General features: G+C 40.7%; 2 protein-coding genes across 2 annotated transcripts; one reads left to right on the top strand and one right to left on the bottom strand.

Annotated features, from left to right (window-relative positions):
• The first annotated feature begins 331 nt into the window (after positions 1-331).
• LOC131905937 (lithostathine-2-like) lies at positions 332-2545 on the top strand. The gene is made up of 5 exons (XM_059256728.1): positions 332-395; positions 937-1076; positions 1382-1519; positions 2185-2296; positions 2478-2545. Exons 1-5 carry the CDS (start codon positions 332-334, stop codon positions 2543-2545), a joined length of 522 nt encoding a protein of 173 aa, XP_059112711.1.
• Positions 2546-6849: 4304 nt separating this feature from the next.
• Positions 6850-9057, bottom strand: Reg1a (regenerating family member 1 alpha). The gene is made up of 5 exons (XM_059256727.1): positions 8994-9057; positions 8313-8452; positions 7870-8007; positions 7099-7210; positions 6850-6917 (listed from the first exon to the last, which is right to left on the bottom strand). Exons 1-5 carry the CDS (start codon positions 9055-9057, stop codon positions 6850-6852), a joined length of 522 nt encoding a protein of 173 aa, XP_059112710.1.
• Positions 9058-9303: the final 246 nt, after the last annotated feature.

Raw genomic sequence — 9303 nt, 5'->3', positions numbered from 1 at the left:
CCTCAATGCAAGCTATTCTAGATAGATCTAGGGAAAGGGATAAAGGGATAGCAAAAAAAAAAAAAAAAAAAAAGATCTAGATGTACTGGTACCCTAGTAGGGGTTAAAATATGCCTTTATATTCCTAGGGCTATAAATTCCTAACATCTCAAGAGAAGGGGTTGAGTATATTGGGATGCCAGATAGTCTTCTGAACTAAGAAATCAAGAGACAGAAAGGACTTGTGTAGGATCAAGCTTGCTGTGTTCACCACTCCTAGAGTTTCCTTCCCTTTCTTCTTCAATAGAATTGTCGATTTGGAATTCAAATCTAAGACTATCTGCTACTCAGCATGGCTCAGAACAATGCATACCATATCTTGTTTGCATGCCTGATGCTCCTGTCATGCAGCCAAGGTAAGCTTGTTACACCATGATCCTACAGACCTGAAGGCATTGTTTCATTCCTAAACCTGCTCATGTTCTTTGGGAAAGAGAATGTTAAACATTGGAAGTTATTGCTTCACTGATTACAGTTAAATACATCCTCAACTACTAGAAGATTTGAGTTGGGATATTAAATTATCACTTGCTCATGACCACTAATGTTTTCTTAGTTGGTCTGGTTAAATCTAGAAGTCTTTATTAATTCATGGAAGCATTTTTGCAGAGAATATAAAATTATGGAGAATACAAGATGCAGATGAAAGGTAAGAGCTTCAGAAAAATAAAGGAACAACTGTGGAGAAATAGCAACAGAAAGTAATAGTGATTTCTTGTCTCAAGGAAAGAATGCCTAGAAGAGAAAAGCAAGAATGGAAAGCAGTAGAGTAGGCAGTCACTCTGCTGCCTGCTTTACATCCTTGTATATCTATAGAGCATCTTCAACAACGGCTGTCTCATATTCCAAGCTTTGTCCCTTCCTCAGTACCTCCTTTATTTCCCTCTCTCTTCCTAGGCCAGAAGGCTGAGGAAGGCTTGCCCATGGATGAGAAAGACCTTCCTTCTGCCAGGATCAACTGCCCAGAAGGTGCTAATGCCTATGGTTCCTACTGCTACTACTTCATTGACGATCGTTTAACCTGGGGGGAGGCAGATGTAAGTTAAAAGAGAAATATGGGGGGAGAGAGGTATCTGAAGGTAAAGACAGTTAACATTTCCTGGTAGCTTCATAATAGAGGGCTGATCACCTATTTTCCCCATCAGCAACCTTAGGATTTCCCTTGGTGGTGACTTTTGCTCACTCTGAATCTTTCCAGCAGAGATCTTGATGCTGAGTCACAGTATCATCAGGAACATTCCTTCACTGTCCTTTTTCTCAAACATTCCTTAGTAAGACTAATATATTGTTCAATAATGCCCTTCTCCATTGAGTAATCTATTTTTTCTCTGAACACCCACAGCTCTTTTGCCAGAATATGAATTCAGGCCACCTTGTGTCAGTGCTCAGCCAGGCTGAGGGCAACTTTGTGGCCTCTCTGGTTAAGGAGAGTGGTACTACAGCTTCCAATGTCTGGACTGGACTCCATGACCCCAAAAATGTGAGTGTGTGGCCTCTTTATCTCCCAATAATCAGGTGAAGAAGAAGTGGGAGAATCAAGTCTAGCCTGTGCAAAGCCAATTTTACAACACATGTAGAAAAGTAATGTGTTTGTGGATGCTACAATATATAAGCATGTGGAGTTTCATTGCAGGTAGTTATAAAGATAGCTGGGAATCAACTTCTTTAGAGCTCCTTGCATTCATGGCCAATTTTATTGTATTTCTTGAGAAGTGTGTGTTATGCACTCATTATTATTTACTATGCATCTTGATGATTTCTGTGTTAGAAGAGAATCCTTTTGAGATGACAGAGAAGAAAATAATTTATTGCTTGTTTTGGTGAAGCTGTTGCTTTATCAATGCATCTAGTACTGTCTAGTGATATGCTGAAACAGGCGAAGTTTGATTCTCAAGATAGAGACACCTTTCTGTGATACATGTTTAGGGGTCTTTGTAAAATTCAGAGCACTTACTTCTCTGAAGGACAGTGGAAGTAGTTGGATATATCAGGAAGGTATAAAAGCAAAGAAACACTATGATTCTCAATGGGACTATGATATTTGTTTTTGTCCTATATTTTCTTCCATTTCTGAATATACACACATGGTTCAGGTGTTTCTACCACTTTGAGTGACATTGGCTCGATTTGATTTTTCCACTGTAGAACCGCCGTTGGCACTGGAGCAGTGGATCTCTGTTTCTCTACAAATCATGGGCCACTGGAGCTCCCAGCAGCAGCAATCGTGGTTTTTGTGTGTCACTGACTTCAAACACAGGTAGGAGGCAAAGAGATTGTTGTTTGCTTCTTCTGCTCAGCTCTGGGGACAGACCTGGGGCTGCAGCTAGACCAAGGGTTACTTATGCAGGAAATAGAAGTGTTCCCATTGTTTCCTATCTTGAGTTTAGAACTAGGTGGGACCACACTCTCTCCATATGACCTTTTTCATTGACTTGTAGCATACAAGAAGTGGAAGGATGAAAACTGTGATGCACAGTACTCCTTCGTCTGCAAGTTCAAAAGTTAAAGTCACCTGAACAACAAATGTCCAGAACTCTGTCACTATGGATTAGAAAATGAAACAAGACCATCTGTTCACCCCAAATTAGATACTCTTTTCTGTTGAACTTACAACAGATTTGCAGTTTTTGTATCCACCCCATTCTTTAGACCCCTGACCTAATGAAAATAAAATTGTATCCCCCACTTGTGCTGTCTTCTGTGTTCACTCTGTTCATTGCCAGTGGTTGGCTACATGAGATAGAAGGGATTCTAGCACTGTCAAGCTTGCTCTGGAATGGTTGTTGTTAAAATTGCAGCCTTCACCAACCCCTTGTGCCTTTTTTTGAATATGTTTAAAGAGCATCCATTCCTTGCAATTGCTTAGAGTGTAATTTATATAAATTGTGAATAGCATGGGTACTTTGGTACTCTATGGGATTTTACAAGCTTAAGTTCTATGGAAGCCACTTTTCTGTATTCAAGGAAACAATTTGAAGACATAGTTGATTTTAGATTTTAAGGAATAAATTCATCACCAACAGACCAGAGGCTTAATGGCCAGCATATCTTGTTAAATAATATTCTTTGAATGAACTAATAAATAAACACATGATGATTTAAATAAAGAAAATGTATAGGAATAGTTAATTGCCCCTTTAAGGAAGCTATTTCCAAATTCAGTGAAGAATTAGAATTTTAACAAATTTAGCAATATTTTTCAGCCATAAGCATCTATTATACCAATGAGAACATTAAATAAAATTTGATGAAACAGTTCAATCCAATCAAAGAACACTCATTGTCAGTCTGAATTATAACTAAAACCACACAATCTGAAAAACAACTAAGATATAGTTTGGATAGTCACATATCCATAGGAGATATATGTTAGACTGAAAGATATAAATAGTTTCAAACAAAAATTTTCGAAAGATAAGATAGAAATAACCACAAAAGAATTAAAGCATATTGATATAAGATTACCTAAGATGTTATAGCTGGGACCCTATCAGATGAGAGGCAAAGTAAGAAAAAATGTTATAAGATAGAGCCCTGGCTACAGTATACAACTGAAAACAAAATGTAATATAACATATAAATAAAATCACACATAATGATTGTCAAAACTGTGGGAGTCTAGCTCCCACTTTTTCAAGGGTTCTTAGGTGGGGGAGAGAGGGATAAGAAAATATCAGATAGAAAGAGAGACTTAGCCAATGAGAAGACAGAAACACAGGATAGCTTTGGGAGGGTGTAGATCAATACCCACCAGCTTCAAAGGTTTATTCAAAAGGATTTTTATAGCATGCCAAGGGGAGAGGCAAAAGAACTCCCCTTTGCTAGATCAAACAACACAATACAGCCAAGTGGACTCTTCCAAACACCTGGTAAGCACTCTCGTGACCAAATCATTTATTTATGCAGCCCTGCTGGGAAAAGCAAGCTCAGATTCTCTGACCCTGAGTAAGTTTTCACTAGATGTCCTCTGTGGGCTCCCACACAAAACAACTTGGGCTCATAGCGTCCATATCTCAAAATCAATCATATATCTCATTTTTACAGATTAGATGGTGAGATAAAGGCTGAACTTCATAAATTGATGTACAAATATATCATAACACCCATACAATTGTCATATGTCTCTGTCAGAGTTGACAAGTTTACCTAAATTTTATATGGAAGTTAAAAATAATTTTAAAAATGCCTACTGTGCCCAACAATACCTTTACCAAAGAAAAAAGACCTAGACCTTTTCCTTTTCTAGAATCCCTTTTATTTCCTTGTCTTGTCTTATTACTCTAGCTAACATGTGAAACAATGCATTGAATCAGAATGGAAAAAATGGATGTTCTTCATTTATTTCCATTATTTTACTGAAAATGTTTCCAATTTTGTCCATGTAAGATAATGTTGACTAAATATACCTTTGTTTGTTTCATGTAACCTACATTATGTTGAAATACATTCCTAAAGTTTCTTTAGGTCTTTTATTGCAAAGACTTCAACCAAAAATCCTTATTTCCTGTCTCCTCATGCTTTATATACCTTTCTTCACCCAGCCATATTCTTTCCGTCCTAGTGCTGGGATTAAAGGAATGTGTGATTTCCAAATACTGGTAGCAAAGGCATAAGATCACAAGTGCTGGGATTAAAAACATGTGACTCACCAGGAACTGAGATTAAAGGTATGTGCCACCAGTGCCTGGCTCTGTTTCTCTCCTGGACTAGGTCAGTCTCATGTAGCCCCGAGTGACCTTAAAATTATAGAAATCCAGATGGATCTCTGCCTCTGCCTCCTGAGTGCTATGAATAAAGGTGTACGCCACCACTGCCTGGCCTCTGTGTTTAATCTAGTGGCTTGTTCTGTTCTCTGATATTCAGGTAAATTTTATTAGGGTACACAATATATCACCACAGCTATCCTGTGTTTCTGTCTTTCTTCTCATTGGCTAGGTCTTACTTTCTATCTGATAGTTACTTATCTCTTCTCCTCCACCTAAGTACCCTTGAAAAAGTGGGAGCTAGATACCCACAGATGGTGCCCAAACAGGGATGTAGGTGCAGAGGCTAGGACAGAGGGGGCACCTCAGAGGAGGGGGCACTCCTGGTAATAATTAAGTTGAGGTGGTGGTATTCTATTCTTCAGGAGTAAAATTGTAAATATAAAGCAGAGTAGTTAAAGTTAGGCTGCAGCAAGTCTATCTCTCTCTCTCTATTTACTAAGTTAGGTTTAAAGTTGTAAAAAAAAATTCACAAAAGTTGAGAAATATAGGCTTTAGGGATATGGTGAAGGTTTAATAAGAGTGTCACTTAGGTTAAGAGCAGGTTTTCCCAAGCAGGACCTGGGGCACACAAAGTGGCATCCAGGACTGTGCAAACACTGGGAACCTGGCAGTCCAAGAATGCAAAGCCACTTTGGAGACTACTGGCTTCAGACTGCAGCAAAATGAGTGGCTGCCCTAGACAGGCATCATGGGCTAAAAACCTTGGGGCATCATCAGCGAGGCCGCAGACACCATGAGCTAGTGTGGCTGAGGGGTTCTGCATGCTTTGTGCTGTGAAAGAGCCATGGAGGGAAAATGCAGTCAGCCAGCCAGAGAGACATGGCAGGAGGTTACACTCAATCTTTAAGAGCCCAGCAGAGACCCTGTAGGAGAGGCAAATGGTAGGCAGTGGCAGTGGTTTGGAGTGCAGCAGAGACTTCAGACCCCCATCAACACGAACAGAACCATGGGGGCAGCTGGAGAGCGAGAGTGCAGGGTGCTGTGGCAGCTGTGCAAGGGACAAAGTCACCAGAGAAAGATGCCTGCAGGGTGCACACCAAGAGGACCAGGAAACAGGTGCCTTTGCATCTTCATGTGTGCATTCAGGGATACTAAGGTAGGCCTGACTACATGAGCAGCAGAGATTGGTGATCCCTGCAGAGACAAGGCAGTATCTCCAAGGGCAAAACCATGGCAGAGGTAGTATGGGACGTGTGAGAAACTGCTGGCTGATAGGATGCCTGGGAGAGGATGAGCCCTGGAGTGGAGAGAGCAGCAGAGTATTGAAATCCTCCCTGCAATGAAATGCAGAGGGTCTGAGTCTCTAGCAGCAGTGTGGTGCAGCAGCAGCTCTCCAGGCTGAATGTCAGAGATGCACTGAAACTCAGGCCAGCCTGAGCTCCCAGCAGCAGAGTAAGGTGGAGCTGCCCTGAGGGTGAAAATTGGCTGTGTAAGCAGGGGAACCTACTGAGGCCTCCCAAACTCTGAGTGCTGCATGCAAGACCACAGGCAGAGCAGGCAATGGAACCCAAGGAAGTTGCAGCTCCTACTGGCTGGGAGGCATTGGGAGGCAACTAGATCCATTGCAGCATGAAGGTGGTTGAGATACATGAATACAGAAAAGTTGCTTCCATAGAACTTAAGCTTGTAAAATACCATAGAGTACCAAAGTACCCATGCTATTCACAATTTATATAAATTACACTCTAAGCAATTGCAAGGAATGCATGCTCTTTAAAAATATTCAAAAAAGGCACAAGGGTTTGGTGAAGGCTGCAATTTTAACAACAACCATTCCAGAGCAAGCTTGACAGTGCTAGAATCCCTTCTATCTCATGTAGCCAACCACTGGCAATGAACAGAGTGAACACAGAAGACAGCACAAGTGGGGGATACAATTTTATTTTCATTAGGTCAGGGGTCTAAAGAATGGGGTGGATACAAAAACTGCAAATCTGTTGTAAGTTCAACAGAAAAGAGTATTTAATTTGGGGTGAACAGATGGTCTTGTTTCATTTTCTAATCCATAGTGACAGAGTTCTGGACATTTGTTGTTCAGGTGACTTTAACTTTTGAACTTGCAGACGAAGGAGTACTGTGCATCACAGTTTTCATCCTTCCACTTCTTGTATGCTACAAGTCAATGAAAAAGGTCATATGGAGAGAGTGTGGTCCCACCTAGTTCTAAACTCAAGATAGGAAACAATGGGAACACTTCTATTTCCTGCATAAGTAACCCTTGGTCTAGCTGCAGCCCCAGGTCTGTCCCCAGAGCTGAGCAGAAGAAGCAAACAACAATCTCTTTGCCTCCTACCTGTGTTTGAAGTCAGTGACACACAAAAACCACGATTGCTGCTGCTGGGAGCTCCAGTGGCCCATGATTTGTAGAGAAACAGAGATCCACTGCTCCAGTGCCAACGGCGATTCTACAGTGGAAAAATCAAATCGAGCCAATGTCACTCAAAGTGGTAGAAACACCTGAACCATGTGTGTATATTCAGAAATGGAAGAAAATATAGGACAAAAACAAATATCATAGTCCCATTGAGAATCATAGTGTTCCTTTGCTTTTATACCTTCCTGATATATCCAACTACTTCCACTGTCCTTCAGAGAAGTAAGTGCTCTGAATTTTACAAAGACCCCTAAACACGTATCACAGAAAGGTGTCTCTATCTTGAGAATCAAACCTCGCCTATTTCAGCATATCACTAGAGAGTACTAGATGCATTGATAAAGCAAAAGCTTCACCAAAACAAGCAATAAATTATTTTCTTCTCTGTCATCTCAAAAGGATTCTCTTCTAACACAGAAGTCATCAAGATACATAGTAAATAATAATAAGTACATAACAAACACTTCTCAAGAAATACAATAAAATTGGGCATGAACGCAAGGAGCTCTAAAGAAGTTGATTCCCAGCTATCTTTATAACTCCTTCAATGAAACTCCACATGCTTATATATTGTAGCATCCACAAACACATTACTTTTCTACATGTGTTGTAAAATTGGCTTTGCACAGGCTAGACTCTTCCACTTCTCCTTCACCTGATTATTGGGAGATAAAGAGGCCACACACTCACACTTTTGGGGTCATGGAGTCCAGTCCAGACATTGGAAGCTGTAGTACCACTCTCCTTAACCAGAGAGGCCACAAAGTTGCCCTCAGCCTGGCTGAGCACTGACACAAGGTGGCCTGAATTCATATTCTGGCAAAAGAGCTGTGGGTGTTCAGAGAGAAAATAGATTACTCAATGGAGAAGGGCATTATTGAACAATATATTAGTCTTACTAAGGAATGTTTGAGAAAAAGGACAGTGAAGGAATGTTCCTGATGATACTGTGACTCAGCATCAAGATCTCTGCTGGAAAGATTCAGAGTGAGCAAAAGTCACCACCAAGGGAAATCCTAAGGTTGCTGATGGGGAAAATAGGTGATCAGCCCTCTATTATGAAGCTACCAGGAAATGTTAACTGTCTTTACCTTCAGATACCTCTCTCCCCCCATATTTCTCTTTTAACTTACATCTGCCTCCCCCCAGGTCAAACGATCGTCAATGAAGTAGTAGCAGTAGGAACCATAGGCATTAGCACCTTCTGGGCAGTTGATCCTGGCAGAAGGAAGGTCTTTCTCGTCCATGGGCAAGCCTTCCTCAGCCTTCTGGCCTAGGAAGAGAGAGGGAAATAAAGGAGGTACTGAGGAAGGGACAAAGCCTGGAATATGAGACAGCCATTGTTGAAGATGCTCTATAGATACACAAGGATGTAAAGCAGGCAGCAGAGTGACTGCCTACTCTACTTCCTTCCATTCTTGCTTTTTTCTCCTAGGCTTTCATTCCTTGAGACAAGAAATCACTATTACTTTCTGTTGCTATTTCTCCACAGTTGTTCCTTTATTTTTCTGAAGCTCTTACCTTTCATCTGCATCTTGTATTCTCCATAATTTTATATTCTCTGCAAAAATGCCTCCATGAATTAATAAAGACTTCTAGATTTAACCAGACCAACTAAGAAAACATTAGTGGACATGAACAAGTGATAATTTAATATCCCAACTCAAATCTTCTAGTAGTTGAGGATGTATTTAACTGTAATCAGTGAAGCAATAACTTCCAATGTTTAACATTCTCTTTCCCAAAGAACATGAGCAGGTTTAGGGATGAAGCAAAGCCTTCAGGTCTGTAGGATCATGGTGCAACAAGCTTACCTTGGCTGCATGACAGGAGCATCAGGCATGCAAACAAGATATGGTATGCATTGTTCTGAGCCATGCTGAGTAGCAGATAGTCTTAGATTTGAATTCCAAATCGACAATTCTATTGAAGAAGAAAGGGAAGGAAACTCTAGGAGTGGTGAACACAGCAAGCTTGATCCTACACAAGTCCTTTCTGTCTCTTGATTTCTTAGTTCAGAAGACTATCTGGCATCCCAATATACTCAACCCCTTCTCTTGAGATGTTAGGAATTTATAGCCCTAGGAATATAAAGGCAGTTTGAGCCCCTACTAGGGTACCAGT

This window comes from Peromyscus eremicus, chromosome 3, assembly GCF_949786415.1.
Source record: "Peromyscus eremicus chromosome 3, PerEre_H2_v1, whole genome shotgun sequence".
Taxonomy (NCBI): Eukaryota; Metazoa; Chordata; class Mammalia; order Rodentia; family Cricetidae; genus Peromyscus; species Peromyscus eremicus.
The sequence above is the reverse complement of the archived record's forward strand: the minus strand, read 5'-3'. Positions and strand labels throughout refer to the sequence as shown.

Excerpts from the sequence above, each read along its gene's own strand:
- LOC131905937 (XM_059256728.1), top strand. The coding sequence starts at position 332 with ATGGCTCAGAACAATGCATACCATATCTTGTTTGCATGCCTGATGCTC. Across the intron at positions 1,077-1,381 it reads TAACCTGGGGGGAGGCAGAT|CTCTTTTGCCAGAATATGAA; the intron begins GTAAGTTAAAAG and ends GAACACCCACAG. Across the intron at positions 1,520-2,184 it reads GACTCCATGACCCCAAAAAT|AACCGCCGTTGGCACTGGAG; the intron begins GTGAGTGTGTGG and ends TTTCCACTGTAG.
- Reg1a (XM_059256727.1), bottom strand. The coding sequence starts at position 9,057 with ATGGCTCAGAACAATGCATACCATATCTTGTTTGCATGCCTGATGCTC. Across the intron at positions 8,453-8,993 it reads GCTCCTGTCATGCAGCCAAG|GCCAGAAGGCTGAGGAAGGC; the intron begins GTAAGCTTGTTG and ends CTCTCTTCCTAG. Across the intron at positions 7,211-7,869 it reads GACTCCATGACCCCAAAAGT|AATCGCCGTTGGCACTGGAG; the intron begins GTGAGTGTGTGG and ends TTTCCACTGTAG.